Source organism: Lagenorhynchus albirostris, chromosome 13 (genome assembly GCF_949774975.1).
Source record: "Lagenorhynchus albirostris chromosome 13, mLagAlb1.1, whole genome shotgun sequence".
In the NCBI taxonomy this organism is placed as follows: Eukaryota; Metazoa; Chordata; class Mammalia; order Artiodactyla; family Delphinidae; genus Lagenorhynchus; species Lagenorhynchus albirostris.
Genome location: NC_083107.1, coordinates 5,562,887 through 5,584,847, shown reverse-complemented (window position 1 = coordinate 5,584,847; position 21,961 = coordinate 5,562,887). Strand labels below are relative to the sequence as shown.

Below are 21,961 nucleotides of genomic sequence, written 5' to 3'. Positions count from 1 at the left end.
CAACTAGGCCCATAAGCCACAACTACTGAGCCGGCACGTCTGGAGCCTGTGCTCCGCAACAAGAGAGGCTGCGATAAGTGAGAGGCCCGCGCACCGCGATGAAGAGTGGCCCCCGCTTGCCGCAACTAGAGAAAGGCCTCGCACAGAAACGAAGACCCAACACAACCAAAAATAAATAAATAAATTTTTTTTTTTTTTTTAAACCTTCCCTGAGCAAAGGTGCAGTCTAGGGCAGGATCCTCTACACCTATGTTTTCTGAGCTGCTAGACAACGATCAGGTAACGCCTACTTTTTTTAACCTTAACAAGTTCTAACCAGCCTAGCAAAGCATAGGGCAGACAAGGCCCAAATGCGGGTTGCAACTTGGACCCCTGATTATACCTGAGAGGGAGGCCGCACGGGGCTCGATAGAGCCCTGGCCCCAGGAGGGCTCAGCTCCTGCAGGTACCAGGGCTGCACGGACAGAAAGAAAAGCTCCGAGGTAACTGCTGACGTTCTGGCGTCCTTGGGTCCTCGGTGCCCACAGTCGCCCGGCTGACGGCTCCCTGTCACCTCACCCTCCTGGGGTGGTGAGTCTGAAAGACGAACCCTGAGCCTTTCCGCTTTGTCAGCACAATTAGCCAGCTGTGGACCCACAGCCCTGGGTTCTGCGGGCGCAGGGCCACCGGGCAGCCCCCGGGCTCATGAGCTGGCAGAAGAACAAAGGCGCAGACTGGGGAAAGCCCAAGTTAGCAGCTTTCTACAGGCTTTAACATGCCACGTTGGAAAAGCTGAGAGAGAGAGAGAGACAGAGAGACAGAGAGAGAGAGGGAGTGTGTGTGTGTGTGTGTGTGTGTGTGTGTGTGTGTGTGTGTGTTGGTGTGGTGTGGTGTGCTGGGGGAGGAATGAGGGCAACGGTTAGTCTCCATATATCCTGAGAGGAACGTGAGCCTCTGTCCCACTGACGTCAGAAGTCACGTGAGATAGAATGGGGAGTCATCTGTCAAAGTTTTCCTTGTAACATACGAGCCAGGGATTTGGCCTAAGAGATAGAGAATAAACCTGAGTTAAGCAGAGCTGCTTCTCGAGATGTGACAACACACACACACACACACACACACACACACACACACACACACACACACTCTCTCCATTCCCCTCCCCCTCCCCTGATGCTAACAGAGCATTTTAAACTTTGGCCTCAATTCTCCAGTAGGTTCTAAGTCAGCACTTAGACTCAGGTCCAGGACTCAGCCTGGATGCCTGCTACATAAGACTGGGATCTGAGGAGGCCTGTTTCCTGTAAAATTATGTTACCCTGGAGCGGGGGGAAGCGTCCTGGATTTTGGGAAGGGGTCCTTTTCATCTGGCGCACACTGCATATAAATATTTTTTAATTTATTTATTTTTGGCTGTGCTGGGTCTTCATTGCTATGCGCGGGCCTTCTCTAGTTGCGTCGAGCGGGGGCTACTCTTCGTTGCGGTGCGTGGGCTTCTCATTGTGGTGGCTTCTCTTGTTGTGGAGCATGGGCTCTAGGTGCACGGACTTCAGTAGTTGTGGCTCGCGGGCTTAGTAGTTGTGGCTCGCGGGCTCTAGAGCGCAGGCTCAGTAGTTGTGGCGCTCGGGCTTAGCTGCTCCGCAGCATGTGGGATCTTCCCGGACCAGGGCTCGAACCCGTGTCCCCTGCATTGGCAGGCGGATTCTTAACCACTGCGCCACCAGGGAAGCCCCACACTGCATATTTATAGTCATTTTCCTCACACCCAAAAAAACAGACTCAAGCTTCTCATTGGTTTTGAAGATCAAGCCTTGGTCTCTCCTGGGTTCAGGGCAGGTGCTGCCTCAGCAGTTTTCAGTGGAATCCACCACAACCTGCCCCCTCGCCCTCCGCAGGGAAAACAAATGCTGTTGACACCAGGACTCCCGGTCTGCTTGCTCCTGGGCCACCTGTCAGGTGTCCAACAAAGGGGGTCCCTGGCTGGGGATCGTGTCCTCCTGCTGCTTCTGCTGGCATGGGGGAGGGGGAGGGGTGGATGGTAGCAGAGAGCTGAGCATCAGAATTTCTCCACTGATGGGGCTCGGAGGGGCAACGTGGGGGACACAGGGGCTTACCTCAAGATTAAACTGATTTTAATTAGATTACATGGTTTTTTGCAGCACCTGGTGGTGGCAGTGATGAGAAAGCAGACCCCAGAGTCCCTTAAAGCCACCATCCCTGGCTCCTGGCCAAATCTCTATGCTGATGCCCTCATCAGTGGCTCCATTTCTTTCCTTAACACGCGGTCGAGAAAAAAAAAAAAAGAGCAGACAAGATGCCCTTGAAAAATTCAGACGCCTACTCCTCCCTTAGGCAAACATTATCAGGAAAGTAACTCAGACTTCAGTGGCTGCACCCGTGGAGAAATGCCTGCCTCACTGGGGCCATCACTCTGGGGAACAAGGGAAATGCTCATCTGGGATCTAAACACTGGCGAGCTCGTGCTCTCAGAAGCCGGCCCTGAGCGTGTGCCCTGGGCGGACACAGCTACCTGCCCGTGGGGCTGCCTGCTCCCAGGTGTGCAGCAGGGCGGGCCCTGGTTAGGGTGCCACGTGAACAGCTGTGCTGCCTGTCCCACCCCTACACAGGCCAGAGTGAGGAGGGCACTCTGGGACACAGGAATGAGCCCGACTCTACGGGAAGGGGGACTGGGCGCGAGCGGAAGACAGGGGCAGGGGAAGACCAGCTACTTCGGGGGACCCGCGGTCCCGTGTCTTCCTGGACTGTAGGGTCAGGCTTGATGCATTATTTGTAATCGAGGTGGCAGTGGTGAGAAATGATTCCGAGAGCTCCCTTTACCCGCTGCCCCGTCTCCCCCGACGGCAACATTTTGCCCAGCTACAGTACAAGGTCACAGTCTGGCTTTTGACACTGATGCAGATTCACCGATCTTACTCGAATTTCCCAAGTTTCACTTCAACTCCTTTTTGCGTATGTTCAACACAATGTTATCACCTATGGAGATTCGTGCCTTCAATACCACAGACGAGACACAGAACATCCGTGTCATCACGAGGGTCCCTGGGGCTGCCCCTCTGTAACCACACCCATCTCTTGCTCCCTCACCCCCAGGTCCCTAACTCCTGGCAACCAGGAAACTGTCCTTCATTTCAAAAACGTGGTCATTTCACAAATTCCATATATCACTTATGACACAAATGAACCTATCTAAGAAACGGAAACAGACTAACAGACATAGAGAACAGACTTGTGGTTGCCCAGGGGGAAGGGGGCAAGGGAGGCCTGGATTGGGAGTGTGGGCTTAGCAGATGCAAACTAGTATATATAGGATGGATAAGCAACAAGGTCCTACTGTAGAGCACAGGGGACTGTATTCAGTATCCTGTGATAAACCACAGTGGGAAGGGATATGACACATATATACATACATGTGTAACTGAGTCACTTTGCTCACACCTGAAACTAACACAACATTGTAAATCAACTATACTTCAATAAAAGAAAATTTTGTCATTTCAAAATGTTTTATAAATGGAATCATACACTATGGAACCTTTTGAGACAGTTTTTCCACTCCGTGTAATTCCCCGGGGATTCATCCAAGCGGTTGTATCAATAGTTTGCTCCCTTCGCTGCTGCACAGTATTCCATGGTGTGGCCGTACCATCCTTTGTTTAAAGTCCCCCAGTGAAGGACATCAGGGCTGATCCCAGTTTTTGCTTATTACGAAGAAAGTTGCTATGAACATCTGTGTACAGGTTTGTTTCTTTTTCACGGTACGCGGGCCTCTCACTGCTGTGGCCTCTCCCGTTGCGGAGCACAGGCTCCGGACGCGCAGGCTCAGCGGCCATGGCTCACGGGCCCAGCCGCTCCGCGGCACGTGGGATCTTCCCGGACCGGGGCACGAACCCGCGTCCCCTGCATCGGCAGGCGGACTCTCAACCACTGCGCCACCAGGGAAGCCCAATATTTTTATGTTTTAAATGTAAGTGTATGATCCATCCTGAGTGAATTTTTGTATCAGTTGTGAAGTTCACTTTTTGCACGTGGACGTCTAGTTGTTCCTGCACCGTTTGTTGAAAAGCTAGTCCTATTCCACTGAATTACTCTTGCACCTTTGTGAAAAATCATGTGAGCATATCTGAGCGGGTCTATTTCTGATTCTCTACTCTGTCCCTGTTCCGTGTCTATGCCTCCACCAAACCACACTGTCTTGATTACCATAGCTGCAGAGTGAGCCTTAATATCAGGTAGTGTTTTCTCCCACTTGACTCTTCTTTGTCAAGGTTGTCTGAACTATTTTAGGGCCTTGCCTTTCCATGTAACTTTTAGAACAAGCCGTCTATGTCTACAAAAAAACCTTGCTGGGATTTTTTTTAAAGAACAACTTCATTGAGAGATAATTCACACATCATGCAATTCACCCTTTTAAAGAGTGCAATTTGCAGTAAAGGAAACCATAAACAATGAACAAGATGACCTATGGAATGGGAGAAAATATTTGCAAATGATGTGACCAAGGGCTTAATCTCCAAAATACACAAACAACCCGTACAACTCAACAACAGCAAACAACCCAATAGTAGGGAGGTTCCTCAAAAAGCTAAAAATAGAGTTGCCATCTGATCCAGCAATCCCACTCTTGGGCATATATCCAGACGAAACTCTAATTCAAAAAGATACATGCATCCCTATGTTTATAGCAGCACTGTTCACAATAGCCAAGACAGGGAAACAACCTAAATGTCCACCGACAGATGAATGGATAGAGAAGATGTGGTACATATATACAATGGAATATTACTCAGCCATAAAAAAGAACGAAATAATGCCATTTGCAGCAACATGAATGGACCTAGAGATTATCATATTAAATGAAGTAAGTCAGAGAGAGAAAGACAAATATCATACGATATTACTTATATGTGGAATCTGAAATACGACACAAATGAACTTATCTATGAAACAGAAACAGACTCACAGACATAGAGAACAGACTTGTGGTTGCCAAGGTGGGTGGGGTGGGGGAGCGATGGACTGGGAGTTTGGGCTTAGCAGATGCGAACGAGTATACATAGGATGGATAAACAACAAGGTCCTACTGTATAGCACAGGGGACTCTTCAATATCCTGTGATAAACCACAATGGAAAAGAATATATATAAAAAAAGAACATATATATATGTATGTATAACTGAATCACTCCGCTGTACAGCAGAAATTAACACAACATTGTAAATCAACTATACTTCAATAAAAATAAAGAGCACAGGGCTTCCCTGGTGGCGCAGTGGTTGAGAGTCCACCTGCCGATGCAGGGGACACGGGTTCGTGCCCTGGTCCGGGAAGATTCCACATGCCGCGGAGCGGCTGGGCCCGTGAGCCATGGCCGCTGAGCCTGCGCATCCGGAGCCTGTGCTCCGCAACGGGAGAGGCCACAACAGTGAGAGGCCCGCGTACCACACACACACACACAAAAAAGAGCACAATTTGGTGTTTTCTTAGCTTATTCACAGGTCACGCACTTGTGCAGAGAAGACAGAACACGGCAGGCCTGAGACTGCTATCCTTAGAGAGCCCTGCTTGCCAGACTGGCCCTCGGCTGGTGTCTGAGAACTGGGCTCCTGGAGTGTTTCCAGTCAACAAGCAACAAGCAAGAGGGGTTCACCATGCCTGGACTGTTTCTGCACACAGTGTAGTTGAGGCTGAGTAAACTTTCTTGGTGGTTTCGGCACATGCTAGGAAGAAGGTGCTTATGGGACCAGCCCTTAGTAAAGCCTCTGCGTGTACAGTCTCCGATGGGCTTCCCTGAGCTGAAACATCACACGCGTGTTGCTGTTTTTCCTGCACGGAGGGCTGTGCTCTGTGTGAGCCCTCGGGGGAGGGCGAGAGCAGGAGAAAGGCTGCACGTGGATCCCTCCAGACAGTGCCTCTCTTTCCCTTCTGATCTGTGTATCCTCACTGCATCTCTGTAGTCGGTCTTAGCCGGGGCTGAGAGCTCCCTGTTGGTGTGGCCTGAGGGGCTGGAGAGCTTTTCTCAGGCAGGGCAGGGATTTCCCTCTGTAGCGGAGGGATTCCATCAGCTGGACTCCTTGGCTGCTTCTTGGGTGGGCTGGGGGGACAAAGAGGCTTCCTGGACCAGGCTGCTTGCTGTAGCTGGGCCTCCCCTGACAGGTGGGCTCACATTCCCAGTATCTCCTGGTGGAAAAGGGATGTCTCAGACCCAGCGAGGAAGGAGAGTGTTTCCTCTGGCTGTTTGTATTTGGTGGGAATTCCCCTAGCGCTTCCCCTTGCCTGGTATTGTTAGAAGAATGAGTCTGTCTGGGATGCTTTTTCTTGCTCGGCTGGGGGTGGTGGTGGTGGGAAACACTGGGTCTAGCGTCGAGGGTTGCGGGATACCCCGCCTCTGTGCTGTGTGTAGCCCTGGGGTTCCCAACCTGCTCACTTTCTTCTTACCACCTTTCAGAGTTTTCCTCTGGTTGCTTCTTGCATTATTCCCAGGGTTTACAGTTGTGCTGAGCAGGGAGAAGCAGAAAGAAATGTGTCTACACCATTCTGTCCCAATCCAGAGGCTCCATCATCTTTTTTAAAAAAAGTTTTATTGGAGTAGTTGATTTACAGTGTTATGTTACGGTGTCTCATTCTTTTCTTCTTTAACATCTTTATTGAAGTATAATTGCTTTACAATGGTGTGTTAGTTTCTGCTTTATAACAAAGTGAATCAGCTATACACACACATATATCCCCGTACCTCTTCCCTCCTGCGTCTCCCTCCCACCCTCCCTATCCCACCCCTCTAGGTGGTCACAAAGCACCGAGCTGATCTCCCTGTGCTATGCGGCTGCTTCCCACTAGCTATCTGTTTTACATTTGGTAGCGTATATATGTCCATGCCACTCTCTCACTTCGTCCCAGCTTCCCCTTCTCCCTCCCCACGTCCTCAAGTCCATTCTCTACGTCTGTGTCTTTATTCCTGTCCTGCCCCTAGGTTCTTCAGAACCTTTTTTTTTTTTAAATTCCATATATATGTGTTAGCATACGGTATTTGTTTTTCTCTTTCTGACTTACTTCACTCTGTATGACAGACTCTAGGTCCATCCACCTCACTACAAATAACTCAATTCCGTTTCTTTTTATGGCTGAGTAATATTCCATTGTATATACGTGCCACATCTTCTTTATCCATTCATCTGTCGACGGACACTTAGGCTGCTTCCATGTCCTGGGTATTGTAAATAGAGCTGCAATGAACCAGTGTCTCATTCTTAAAGTGGATCTCTGGACTATAGATTTCTACTTCATACTTTTTTTTTTTTTTTTTTGGCCGCTCGGCATGTGGGATCTTAATTCCCCGACCCGGGATCGAACCCTCGCCCCATGCATTGGCAGCATGGAGTCTTAACCACTGGACCGCCAGGCAAGTCCCCCATCGTCATATTTTAATTGATGAGGAACAAACATATAAGTAAGCATTTCATTCACCATTAACATTGATTTATAAAGTATATATGGTCTTTTTCAAAAAGTTTCTGGAGTAGCTTGAATCATGTCCAGGGAACAGGCTGTAGATTCACTTTTCCTGGCTCCTGCCCTCGAATCCAAACCGATACCCTGGAGATGATTCAATCGCCCGTGAGAAAAGGGCTCTGAAAGCTGGAAAGAAGATGGTGGACGGCCTGGGAGCACAGGACTGGAGAAGCAACCACGTGACGAGTTCGCTGTTTTGTTTTGATCGCCCATGTGTATCTGGACTGCACACAGGAGGGACCTGGAACCCAGAACTGTCAACAGGCACAGACCTGAATCCCAAGAGGACCAGGAGAGGGAAGCCTGACAGAGACAGCAGGAGCTGGCCACCCCAAATGCCCACAGCAGCAGCTCTAAAGTGCTGGTGGGCTGACTACCCCCTACCACCTCCGGGACACGGATGTAGGGACAGTATTGAAGCCCCTCGCCAGTTCAACGCCCAGTCCACACTTGGAGCTCAGCAGGGCAGGCGGTCTACCCACAGAGGTAATACCAGCAGAGACTGGTGTCTCCCTACCCTACACCAGGTGGCATAAGGGGATGCAGGCCCAGCACTCTGGCTCTCCCAGCTCCCCCGAGAAGGGGGCCCATGGAGGTGGGTTCAGCCCCTGCAGGTGGCCCAGCAGGTAACTGATCACAAGCCCCAGCAGTGCCACAAGAGTGAAACAGATCAGAACAGCACGATCAGAAAACTGAACTGTCGCTGGAACCAGAGCCCACAAAAGCAGACCAGATCCTATATCCTAAATCAGTGCCTGCCTGCTAAAGGAGAAGGTTTAAACAGGGTCAAGTCTCCTGACATAACCCAAATGCCCAGGATACGACAGAAAATCACCCCTAAAATACAAAGATCAGTGGAACAGAATACAGAGCCCAGAAATAAACCCACACATATATGGTCAATTAACTTACGACAAAGGAGCTAAGAATATACAACGGGGAAAGGACCATCTCTTCAATAATGGCACCGGGAAGACTGAACAGACACATGCAAAAGAATGAATTAGATCACTCTCTTACACCATACACAAAATTAACTCAAAATGAATTAGAGCCGAATGTAAGACCTGAGCCTAGAAGAACTTCTAGAAGCAAACATAGGTGGTAAGCTCCTTGACATAGATCCTGGTGACGAATTTTTGGAAATCTGACCCCAAAAGTAAAAGCAACAAAGAAGTGGGACTACATCAAACTAAAAACCTTGTGCACAGTAAAGGAAACCATCAACAAAGTGAAAAGTCAACCTATGGAACTGGAGAAAATATTTGCAAATCATATCTCTGATAAGGGGTTAATATCCAAAATAGAAAGAGCTCATACAACTCAACAGCAAACACCAAACAATCCAATTAAAAATGGGCAGAATATCTGAACAGACGTTTTTGCAACGAAGACATGCAGATGGCCGACAAGTACATGAAAAGGTGCTCAACATCACTGATCATCAGGGAAATGCACATCATTTCCTTCACAGGGAGGTATCACCTCACACCTGCTAGAATGGCTGTCATCAAGAAGACAGGAGACGCAAGAGGGAAGAGATATGGGAACATATGTATATGTATAACTGATTCACTTGTTTATAAAGCAGAAACTAACACACCATTGTAAAGCAATTATACTCCAATAAAGATGTTAAAAAAAAAAAAAGAAGACAGGAGAGAACAACTGCTGGAGAGGGTGTGGAGAAAAGGGAGCCCTTGTGCACTGCTGGCGGGAATGTAAAAACACCATATGATCCACCAATCCCACTCCTGGGGATTTATCTGAAGAAAACAAAAGCACTAACTTGCAAAGATACATGTACCTCCATGATCACTGCAGCATTATTTACACCAGCCGAGATATGAAAACGACCTACGTGTCCACTGACAGGTGAACGAATAAAGCCAATTATGGTATATATACACAGTGGAATGATATTCAGCCATAAAAAATAATGAAATCTTGCCATTTGGGACAACATGGATGGACCCTGAGGGCAGTATGCTAAGTGAAATAAGCCAGACAGAAAAAGACAAATATTGTATGATCTCACTTGCACGTGGAATCTAAAAAGAAGAGCAAAGCAAAAACCAAGCTCACAGGTACAGTGGCTGCCAGGGATGGAGGGGCTGGTGGTGCTGGAGGGTGGGCAAAAGGGGTGAAGGGAGACAAAAGGTACAAACTTCCAGGTATAAAATAAGTAAGTCCTGGGAACGTTATGTATAGCAGGATGATTACAGTTACTAATACTGTGTCATATATTTGAAATTTGCTAACGGAGTAGTAGATCTTAAAAGTTACCATGACCAGAAAAAATTCTGTCACTATGTGTGGTGACAGATGATAACTAGACTTATTGTGGTGATCATTTTGCAATATACACAAATATCTAATCATTATGTTGTACACCTGAAGCTAATATTATGTTGTATATCAATTATACCTCAATAAAAAAAGAAAGAAAGGAAGGAAGGAAGGAAGGAGGGAAGGGAGGGAGGGAGGAAGGAAACCACCCATAATACTAAGAGTTAGGTAAATCACAATTTGCATCAGAAAAGACAATCTACTGACGCCAACACTGAGATGAACCAGATGTTGGAATTATGTGACAAAGATTTTCACACAGTCATTATAATAGTGTTCCAAGTAATTATCAATTCTTTTGAAACAGATTAAAAAAACAGAAAACCTCTGCAAGGAAACAGAAGTTACACAACAGAACCAAGTAGGAATGATAGAATCGAAAAACACAACAGCCAAAATAAAAATAACACACATAACGCTATGAAAAAATCATGCAGACATATTAAAATAAATACATCAAAGCCAAGGGCAATATGCTGAAGAGTCTTATTAAATGTTTACCATGTGCCAGGTACTGTTTTAAGCATTTTCCTTGTATTAATCCATTTAATCTTCACAACAGCCCTGTGACGTAGATATTAGTATCCTTGTTAATGGGTGAGGAATCTGAGACACAGAGAGGTTGAGTGACTTGCCTAAGATCACACAGCTTTCTAGAGGTGGAGCTGGGGAGTCTGTCCTAGAGTCTCTGCTCCTGTCCACGTGTAGTGTTGCTTGGTATTCTGCTGCCTCTTTCAGAGAATGAAAGGAATTCCAGTGACAAGTCTCAGTGGGCATTTCTGCCAGGGCTGTGGCTAAGCCTCCTCACGGGCCCCTCCCCCTCCTCTTCCATCTCCTCCTACAGCCCAGAATTAGCACAGCTGCCAGAGGATCTCCACTTGACACGCCAATCAGCCTGCTTCACTCCCCAGCCTGAGTCTCCCCAGCGGCTCACATCACACTCGGAATAACATCCTGCCTCCTTCCCAAGACCTGTGGGCCCTGCGTGTGTTTTCAGATCGCCCTCCGCCCACTCTCCTGTTCATGCCAACCTCCACCCTCAGACTTCCTCGCTCTTTTTTGCACTCACCCCTGCCCCAGGCCCTCTGCACCTGCCCTTTCCCCTCCCGGAATGCTGGTCGCCCAGATCTTCACTTGGCCACTTGCTTTTTTCACATTTCTGCTCCAAAGGCATCTTCCCAGGGAGGCCTCCCATGACTGCATTTTATGGTCTTCAGATCAATCTCACTATCGTTCCTTTTTGACTGTCTTTCTCCCCAACTAAAACTGACCAGAGGGGGAATTCCCTGGCAGTCCAGTGGTTAGGACTCCACGCTCCCACTGCAGGGGGCTTGGGTTCGATCCCTCGTCGGGGAACTGAGATCTTGCATGCCACGTGGCACGGCCACAAAAAAAAAAAGCTGGGGCAAAAAAAAATAATAATTAAAAAAATAAATAAACCTGACCAGTGGGAAAGCCTTGTTTATCTTGCTTACTGCTTCATCACCAGTGGCTAGAACAGGGCCTGACTTAGTGTAGGAACTTAAATATTTGTTGAATGAACAGATAAATGAATGGATGAGAGATATAGTTTTCATTACCTGGAAAGCAGAGAGATGAAGTTTTTATTTTCAGACCTAATTTTTAAAAGGTCACACAGGTCCTAATGTAAAAGACGTCATATAATAAAACAGAAAACAGTTTCACCAGCACAGTTCCTAGATTAACAACAGTATTAACATTTATTATATTCTGCCTTCAAAATATACATGTTGTATTTCTTAAAACATGGTGTCGGTAAGAAACTTACCCTTAAACCTTAATGCTTTTTAAGCTACGGTCATCAAGACAATATGGTACGGGCACAAAAACAGAAATATAGATCAATGGAACAGGATAGAAAGCCCAGAGATAAACCCACGCACATATGGTCAACTCATCTATGACAAAGGAGGCAAGGATACACAATGGAGAAAAGACAGTCTCTTCAATAAGTAGTGCTGGGAAAACTGGACAGGTACATGTAAAAGAATGAAATTAGAACACTCCCTAACACCATACACAAAAATAAACTCAAAATGGATTAAAGACCTAAGTGTAAGGCCAGACACTATCAAACTCTTAGAGGAAAACATAGGCAGAACACTCTATCAGATAAATCACAGCAAGATCCTTGTTGACCCACCTCCTAGAGAAATGGAAATAAAAACAAAAATAAACAAATGGGACCTAATGAAACTTCAAAGCTTTTGCACAGCAAAGGAAACCATAAACAAGATGAAAAGACAACCCTCAGAATGGGAGAAAATATTTGCAAATGAAGCAACTGACAAAGGATTAATCTCCAAAATTTACAAGCAGCTCATGGAGCTCAATATCAAAAAAACAAACAACCCAATCCCAAAATGGGCAGAAGACCTAAATAGACATTTCTCCAAAGAAGACATACAGATGACCAAAAAACACATGAAAAGATGCTCAACATCACTAATTATTAGAGAAATGCAAATCAAAACTACAATGAGGTATCTCCTCACACCAGTTAGAATGGGCATCATCAGAAAATCTACAAACAACAAATGCTGGAGGGGGTGTGGAGAAAAGGGAAGCCTCTTGCACTGTTGGTGGGAATGTAAATTGATATAGTCACTATGGAGAATAGCATGGAGGTTCCTTAAAAAACTAAAAATAGAATTACCATGTGACCCAGCAATCCCACTACTGGGCATAAATCCGGAGAAAACCATAATTGTAAAAGACACATGCACCCCAGTGTTCACTGCAGCACTATTTACAATAGCCAGGTCATGGAAGCAACCTAAATGCCCATTGACAGACGAATGGATAAAGAAGACGTGGTACATATATACAATGGAATAGTACTCAGCCATAAAAAGGAACGAAATTGGGTCATTTGTAGAGACGTGGATGGACCTAGAGATTGTCATACAGAGTGAAGTAAGTCAGAAAGAGAAAAACAAATATTGTATATTAATGCATGTATGTGGAACCTAGAAAAATGGTACAGATGAACCGGTTTGCAGGCAGAAATTGAGACACAGATGTAGAGAACAAACGTATGGACACCAAGGAAAGTGGCGGGGTGGTGGTGGTGGTGGTGGTGGGATGAACTGGGAGATTGGGATTGACATGTATACACTAATATGTATAAAACTGATGACTAATAAGGACCTGCTGTATAAAAAAATAAATAAAATAAAATTCCAAAAAAAAAAACCTTCATGCTTTAAAAAAAAACTCTTAATTGGCCAAGACTTTAGCGTTTATCTATTATCAGACACGTGAGGAGCGCAGGACATTAAAAGCACCTGCTGCTGGGCTGATCTCCAGAATAAGCCCATGTCATCCTTGTTCTGACCTTTGTCCCGTGAAGCCCTCCTCTTCCTCGATGAGGGTAAAGCCTATTTTTTCCCCACAAAGACCAGCTCCAGCCCCCTTCTCTGTGACATCAATGCAGAGGCCTCAGGACACTGATGGCCTCTCACCCCTGCACAGTTCTTGCCCTGTTGGTTGTTTTCCTTGTGTGTGTGTGTGTGGGGGGGGCACATGCAGGGCTCTCCACACCACCTGCTGGGTGCTCTGGGCAAACAAAGACACACACACGTCAGCAAGCGAGATATCCCCTTTGCGCAGGAGAGGTCCGACTATGACTGAAACACATCTCTCATCCTTCCGGCTCCCTTCCCTAACTTCTCTATTTTTGCTGCTCTCATTTTTCCATCTTTGTGACTAAGGGCTGAATAAGAGATGTAAGAGGGGAGCTGGTGGGAAGCAGGTAATAAGGACTCGACTCGAGGTTGAGTTCGAGGTTTCGGTGGGACGGGCTGGCCTGAGTCATCCCTGCCACCATCTGTGGACACGGGCTCAATCATCCAAAGACCCTGCTTCCAAAGGGTCCTGCAGCTCTGCCTCCTTTTTGGTCCAGGCGCTCATCACGACAACTGAGGACCATTTCCTGGCCCCTGTCACTCTCTCCTTCCAGTCTAGTCTCTTTAAACCTTAATTCCAAGCTCTTCATTCTTCAACAGCTTTTTCAGGGCTGACACTGTTTCCAGGCAATGTTGGGGATAAAACAAGCTCCATGGTTCCTGGCCTTGCAGAGGTTCCCATGATGACACCACCCTGTTTCCCAGAGGACGACTCCAAAGGCTTACAGACTCCCTGCCCTCAGTATCGAATTCAAGTCCCTTCCCCAGGCTGTTGCTCCACCCTATCTCCGCATCCTGCACGGCTGTCACACTTCTGTGTATGCTCACCTCCCTCCCTGAGCCTGGACATCCTCTCCCTCCCGCCTTCCTCTCCACCCGTCAATGCTCTGTCCTTCACAGCTTCCTTCAAAGCACGCCTCTCTCCCCGGCCCCTCTGATCCCCTGGCCCAAGACGTGCGCTCTCCATCTCTGAGTTCTCGCGGGACCTTGTGTACACTTCCGACACCCATCACGTTATACTCGCTATCAAGCGAAATGTACACTTAGTTCCTCTATGAAGCCATCAGAGAGACGGTCCGCGTCTTACCCATACCGGTGGTTCCCCGTGGCTCCCCCTTGGCCGCTGCCTTACAACACAGGGTACCTTATACAAAAGGTGACCATCTAATTCGTTGCAGTTTCTTGTCCACACTAGAACCCTTTGGAGAGTGAAGGGGCCTCTTAATCATCATGCTGGGCTAGAAGTAAAGGTAAAACTGACCCTGGCTGCTTGGATATGTGGTCCTCTATTTATGCCACATGAAGGCCCCATGAACAATGTATGAATTAAGAGGCAACGCTGGCTGGGTCGACAGCCAGTGAGCGGCGTGGGGCACTGGAGGAGGGGGTCTTCCCTAGAGCTGGGGCTGCTGAGGACGGTTCCCTGGAGCAGGTGGTCCCTGAGGTATGTCCCAGGGAAGGGACAGGATTCAGGAAGGTCCACTGAGACAGAGAGAAGAAGGAATGACATCATGCAAGGACAGGATGATAGGAGCAAAGACAGAACCGCATTTGACATTTTCAGAGAAAAGTGAGTATGGCTGAAACCAGCAGCTTATATGGGGGAGAAACTGGCAACAGGGTCGGATAAAGTGCAGTAGGAAGGATCTGGGGGGCGGACACCAGTCTGGGAAAGGGGGGTGCGTAGGCTTCACGCAGGAGGTACGAGCAAGCTCCTGAGTGTTTCTGAGCAAGGAAGAGACAAAGAAAATGCAGAATTGTGGGGAGGTTAGTCTCACAGTTGTGTTTATTTATTTATTTACTTCTTTTGAAATTTAGGGGTTTGTATTTATATTAATGAGTAGTATTACAAAGACAGTTTTCATAGAATTCCTTAAGGTATTAAGGTTTCTTGATATGTTTCAGAATTCATATTTCTCATTTTTAAATATCTCTTTTTGGTTTTGGTCCTGCTGGGTTCTCAGCCTTCATATGAATTAACATGAATATTTTGCTATTAAGTATTACATTTGTTAAATTATATCTAAGAATGTGGCCCATAGACACATGGAATTTCCCTGGAATTATTTAAGATAAAGAAGTTTTAAGTTTTGCCAAATCAAGATTATCCATTATTTTCTTACTCCTTCCATTTATTTATTTATTATTATACTTTTAATTTAATTTTTTAAATTAATTTTTACCGGAGTGTAGTTGCTTTACTCACGGCTGTGTTTACAGAGAGGTGAGGCTGAGGAGAGGGAGGTCACGTGGGATCCACGGAAATAATCCTGATTATTATGAGATGACCAGGGCTTCAAGGAAACATCAGGAACCATAAAGAGTGGTCAGGAGACCCAAAAGGGAAGAATGAACAGGACTTGTGACCCGAGGGAGTCAGGGATGGCTTTCGGGTGACGCCCTGCACAGGTTGTATCTATTGGGATCGCAGATGGAAATAGGGACGTCAAGAGGCAGAAGTGATTGGAGGGAGAGGATGAAGTTAAATTTCTGCATCCTCAGTGTGAGGTACCAGTCGGTCTTCTGGATGGAAATGTCCAGTAGACAGCCAGACAGAAAAACCTAGGAGGTGGGAGAGTGATTTAGAAGGAGTCATCCGCGGACGGAGCGGCAGGTGGAAGACAGAAAGGGATGAGGTGTCCTGGGGCCGAAGTGTGGGAAGAGCATCATGGATTATGAAGGGTTGGATCTCAGGGAGATGCATGCCCTCGGGGGGCGGGGAGAGGTAAGGAGACCAAGAAGGGCTCATTCTGGGGAAGGAACTGGATGACGCAGAGTCCTGAGGGCTAGAGGAAGTTTCGCGCAGGAAGTGGCCCATTCTGTCATATTTGACAGAGGGATGGAGAAGGACAAAGACTTTGTGCAAAACGGCTTTGGCCACTGAGATGAGGATGAAAATGAACAGTATCCGAGGAAGTGAACGCGATGTGCATTTCTCTGGCCAACGATGTGGCCCGTGTCAGAGGCATGGTCATGTGATGTGTGTGCTTCCATCCGTAAGAAGGATGAATGGCACAACAGCCGAAAAGCCAGTTAGGTTCAAAGTACGAACGGTCCTAGTACGGATCAGGCTGTGACCTAAATGACAGGTACTAACCTGTGATATCTTTTTTCACCCAGAAGGCAGCAGTACTGGGCATAGAAGAAAGAACTTTTCTTGATACGGATCCCGTCGTTAATGATACCTGAAAAATAAAGGTTGTCTTCAAGATGATGTCAAACCACTGGCGTGCTTTAGAGAAGACACAGAACAGACTAGCCAAGGAAGACAGAGGTTTTTTTTTTGTTTTTTTTTGCGGTACACGGGCCTCTCACTATTATGGCCTTTCCCGTTGTGGAGCACAGGCTCCGGACGCGCAGGCTCAGCGGCCGTGGCTCACGGGCCCAGCAGCTCCGCGGCATGTGGGATCTTCCCGGACCAGGGCATGAACCCACGTCCCCTGCATCGGCAGGCAGACTCTCTACCACTGCGCTACCAGGGAAGCCCCAGAGTTCTTCTCTGGGTTTCATCACTGACTCCATTTATTAGGAAAAGCTAACCAGTCATACGGCCTGACCAAGCTCTGTCAGGTGGACAATTTCGTACTATTTCACATGCATCAACTTTGAAACGGGCTTGCAGATGTTCTCCTCTGCTTTCCCGACTTACGACACTCGAATCTTAAAGAGATGCCACAGGGAAAGCCTCCGGTTGCCTCCGCCATTGACTTTCTCAAAGGGAGGTGGACCGATGCCAGTGTCCCCTCTGCTGAATGGACTCAGGTTCTCAGACCCCCAGTAGGAAGGCTGGTTCCTCCTCTGCTGAGCTGGGGAAAGGCAGCAGCTCGTATGGGCTCCTAGCAGCCCAACACAATTTTTTCAAATTAACTGTTGCCCAGTGTTTAGCTTGGCAAACTCTTCCATGCCTTCCACTCCTTCAAGGGTGGCAGGCTCCTTCCCTAGTTTGGCTTCCATCCCTTCTTACCGATTTCCTGATCTCACTGATTTCTCCTGATTTCTCTTGATTTAAAACAAACAACAAATAACAATGATAACTGAGTGACAATTATAACAGGATGCACCCGATAACACTGGAATTTCCTTCCAAGTTAAAAATACCACCCGGGTACCTTCTGTCTCCAGAATAGAATCCAAGTATGCGAATTAGATGAACGCTTAGAAATTTCAGCTCGAGGAGTAATTAAAACAGTTTTCTTGTTCTAGGGATATAGCTGCTTAACTATTTCAACAGTTAGACATTTACATGTCTAAACGTTGGAAGTGTCAGAAACAGAAAAATACACTGTGACTTTTGTATTTAAACAAAATCTCTCAAGAAGATAGAGACTTGGGCTTCCCTGGTGGCGCAGTGGTTGGGAGTCCGCCTGCCGATGCAGGGGACATGGGTTCGTGCCCCGCTCTGGGAGGATCCCACCTGCTGCGGAGCGGCTGGGCCCGTGAGCCATGGCCGCTGAGCCTGCGCGTCCGGAGCCTGTGCTCCGCAACGGGAGAGGCCACAAGAGTGAGAGGCCCGCGTACCGCAAAAAAAACAAAAAAAAGAAGATAGAGACTCATATTTGGTCCTGGCATCACCTGGATTATACCAGGCACTGGGAATTTCATATAATTGTAGGAACTCTTTGGTAAGAGGTGATATTTATCGTTTGTTTAGTTTTGCATTTCTCTGGTCACCCATTTTGTGATTTTTTTCAAAATGCGTGTTTTTAACATTTACAATAAAACAAACCAACTGCTTGTGATTATGGATGACTTTGTGTTTTGCTTCTTTTGTTTTTTGGTTTCCTATTATGCACATGTGAACTTTTAAGAGATAAGTGTTATTGAAAAAAATAATAAAACAAAAATGATCAACCTACCTGGCGCCTCCTCTTGTGCCCCACCTCCGGGTGCCAAGATCAGGGAAAACCAAGCGCACGAGCTAAAAGAATAAGCCAGATGTAAAGCTGCAATTTGAAAATTTAGAAATAGAACTTCCAGCTTCGTCTCTTGCCACGTTTAAACTGTATTCCCTCTTTTCCGATCGTTAAGAAAATATATGTAACTGAAATTTGGAAAAGTCGGACAAGTATGAAGAAGGAAACACGCCACTCAGAGGGATACTGCCGTGTAGACCTCCATGGGGTTCATCCCCATCTTTTTCCGAAGCCTGACTATGTACACGGATTCTGGGGGTCTACGTAGGAAATACCAGCATCGCACAATTAGCATGCCTGCAGCTCTGCTTTCCACTTTCTTCCCTCCAGCTTGTACCATAAACACTTCCCCTTGTCATTAAAAATCCTCTGAAAACAGGGAAGTATCAATACGAACACCGCAAAATAGTCCAGCATGTGAGTGTGCCATGATTTTACTAGTTTCTTTTTTCCAATGTGATTGGCATTTTCACTTTTTATTATTCATTTGTTTACCTAATTTTTTCATTTTAAAGGTTTTGTTAGCAAATGCTGTTAAATATTGAATAACAGAGCTACTTCTGGACTCAACATTTCATCTCTCCGTTATCTTATCTTTTTTTTTTTCGGCAGTGCCATGCGGCATGCAGGATCTTAGTTCCCCGACCAGGGATCGAACCCGTGCCCTCTCCATTGGGAGTGCGGAGTCTTAACCACTGGACCGCCACAGAAGTCCCAGACCCCACCATCTTTCTGATGTGCGTTTTGTTAGACAGCACTGATATGATGTCTATGACCAATTACATTTAAAAAAAACAGAAGTCTGGTTTTTTTACAGGTTTACAGGTCGTTCACAGGTCCATGACAAGCATGGTATCCAAGTGGATGTCTGTTGAAAAGGGAAATCCTGGACTGTGGTAAAATTGCAAAATACAAAGCAGGAAGGCAGGATGTGCCAAGCTGTCATGTAATGATTTCTGTGATTTTCTACAATTTGCTCCGTAGTCACTCAGCCTCCGCTTCTGCCAGCCTCCTTTGTTTATTCTTAGCTTCCAAAAGCAGCAGGATTTGACAGTGCCTTGAAGCGTTTCTCTTGGCTGGGGCCAGGCCCCACCTCTTCCTCCAGGAAGCCGCCCAAGCCCAGGTGGGAAGGCACAAGTTAGGGACGGAGAGGCAGGTCTTGGCACATCGAGGTCACGAGGCCAAATGGAGGCTCCTTCAGGGAAGGAGAACCAGAACGTACGACGAAAACAAGTGACAACAGGAGTTAAAAGAAAACGTCAGCCACGTCTAGAGGCAGCATTCGGAGCCAGAAGTTCCTACTTTCAACCGCAGATTGACCACTTCATCTTCTCTTGAGAACATCGCTTAAAACCTTCCCTCTAGGTCTAGCTGTAAAATAAGTGCTACCGAGAAGGATTATCCTCGAGCACGCAGCAGGCTCAGATTCAAGGCCCTGGCGTATCATCTGCTGTTGTGGAGGGAGAAGCAGAAACAAACTCCTAGTTGCCTGGCAGGACGGTAATCCACACGGCTTATTTTACTGAGTATTTCCAACCCCAGACTATCCTGTGATTTCACTTTATAATCGGGAACACCACAGTCAAAATTTAAAAAGCAACTGAGATGATTATTTCCAAAAGATGTAATAAGTAAAAAAAAAAAAAAAGTATCTACCTAGTATATAGAGCTCACATAAATCAACAGGAAAAACACTAACACCCCAAGAGAAAGTGATCGGATAATAATGTACATACACGAAGGATACACATAACCAAAACACATGTCAAAGGACTCACCCTCCCTAACCACACAATGAATGCAAGTTGAAACACAGCTAAATGTAGTTCTTACCCAACAAGTTCCCTAGGTCAAGGATATTACAGATTAGGGTAAGAATATCAAGAACTAGCACGTGGGCTTACGATTGTCTAGACTCTCTCGGAGGGAAATTACCAGATACAGGTGGAGACTCATGTTCCTCAGAATGGAGAAAAATTATGAACTTCATAAATTTCCAATAAGGAAAATGGTTAAATGGATTCTGGAACAGCCAAAAAACTATTTCATAGCCATTCTACACCATGCATTTAGAAATAGTTTAATGTGACAATGTTTATGACATTCTAAGTGAAAATATGCACGTACATAATTGTGGAAGTTAAGGGCCTTTGGTTGCTTTCTACGCGCCAGCATTGTCCAATTCTCTCTCCGTGTGTTGTTTGTGTTGTTTGCGTTAATTTCTTAAAAGCCTCTTATGAAGGAGGTACTGTTATTAACATGAATATTCTCGTTTTGTGGATGACGAAGTTGAGGCACCAAAAAGTTAAATAACTTTCCCAGGATTATAAACTAGTTAGTCTGATTCTAGGCTTAGGGCTACCTGTCTGTCTGTCTGTCCAACCACCTGTTTGACCATCCACATGTCCATCCATCCATCCACACATTGATCTTTCAATCCATCCATCCTTGTGGTGTCTACACAAGAGGCTGGGGCGTGAAGACAGAGACAGACAGCAAGGTGAACTGTGAGACACGCCCTGCCAGGGGACTTGCACCTTCAGGCTTTCAGCTAAAATTTGGTTATAAAACTCTAAAAAGTCCTCGACTCAAATCACCCACCATGAGACAGAGAGAGGAGGAAACGGAGGATGTGTAAGGGGGTTTCTTGCAGCAAGACCACTCCCTGACCTATGAAGGGTGTGCAGGACGGGATGGTCCAGTCACCTGGGGCCCAGGGGAAGGGGGTTCACAGATTTGCCTGAAGGGCTGATCGTGAGGCCCTCGCAGTCAGTGTCTGGCTTGGGCAGAGGACTCTGAATGGATGAGAGACGGCTGGCCAGCCAGTGGCCTTGGGGGGAAGGCAGAGGGGCACGGCTGCTGCCCTGGCTCAGCACACCCACAGCCTGTTCAGGCCAAGAGTGGTTGAGAAGTTTCGATGGCCAGACACTGGTCACCCGTGATAAAGAGCTGACGGGTGGGAGAGCCTGGACTCTGCCCAGCAAGGCCCCCCAGGATGGGCAGTCAGGCTTCAGAGTCATTCACCCAGGCCAGGGATGCATTCTAGGACATTCCCAAGGGCTGCCCTGCAGAAGTCAACAAAGGCACCAGGAGACAAGGGTCTGCCTGGCCTCCCAAAGTGTGAAGCTGTGCAGTAGAAACTTGCAGCCACTCCTAAGCTTCCCCTCCCACGGGGTCCAACCAACACCCAGCAAGGTGGTAGAAGAATGGGAGGGAGGAAGAGAAGACCCCCGCAACTAGTTCTCTGCTGGCGAGAAACCTCGCTGGAGGACTGCGGAAGCGATTCCACGTCAAACCCAGCTCAGAGTTCGGACGTTATGTGGGGCTGGACATTCGAAGCGTCAGACGGATACTGTTTGGTAAACTAGAAGGACAATGGGGCTTTGTGTCACCCAAGGAGTTCTAGAGAGGCCAGGCTGCCTGCTCAGATGCTCCTTCAGGAGGGAGGAAGCACCACCGCGTGGGCAGGACCGAAGGGACGTGGGAAACAGAGGCCTCTGTGATCACTCCCCGCTCCTGCTGGCATGTGTATGTGAGTGTGTCGGGGGCCTGCAAATAAACCACACACGTGCTTGCATCTCTGGACAGTGAGGTCGTAGCCGGCATTTACCTTCTTCTTCTTTTATACCCTTCTCTCGAATGCCCACATTTTCTATAAAGGGAATGTGTTCTTTCATAATCAGAAAAACATCAGGAAATGTTACTTTAACAAAAGGAAGTCAGCCTTTGGGAAATTTCCTCATCCACATAAGCCATCACTTGCAC

The 21,961-nt window shown here is 46.9% G+C and overlaps 1 protein-coding gene across 3 annotated transcripts in view; it reads right to left on the bottom strand.

The window, feature by feature from the left end:
* The window catches only part of LOC132531676 (DNA-binding protein RFX8-like), a 48,542-nt gene that overhangs the window by 13,949 nt on the left and 12,632 nt on the right, over nt 1–21,961 (bottom strand). For all 3 annotated transcript variants that reach the window (XR_009544175.1, XM_060169641.1, XM_060169642.1), the window contains exons 3-4: nt 18,140–18,201; nt 16,381–16,468 (exon numbers count right to left, since the gene is read on the bottom strand). Coding sequence is in view for 2 of the 3 variants with exons in the window: in XM_060169641.1 (XP_060025624.1) it covers nt 16,381–16,468; nt 18,140–18,201 (150 nt within the window). In the remaining variant the exon portion in view is untranslated. The remainder of the gene's footprint in view (nt 1–16,380; nt 16,469–18,139; nt 18,202–21,961) is intronic.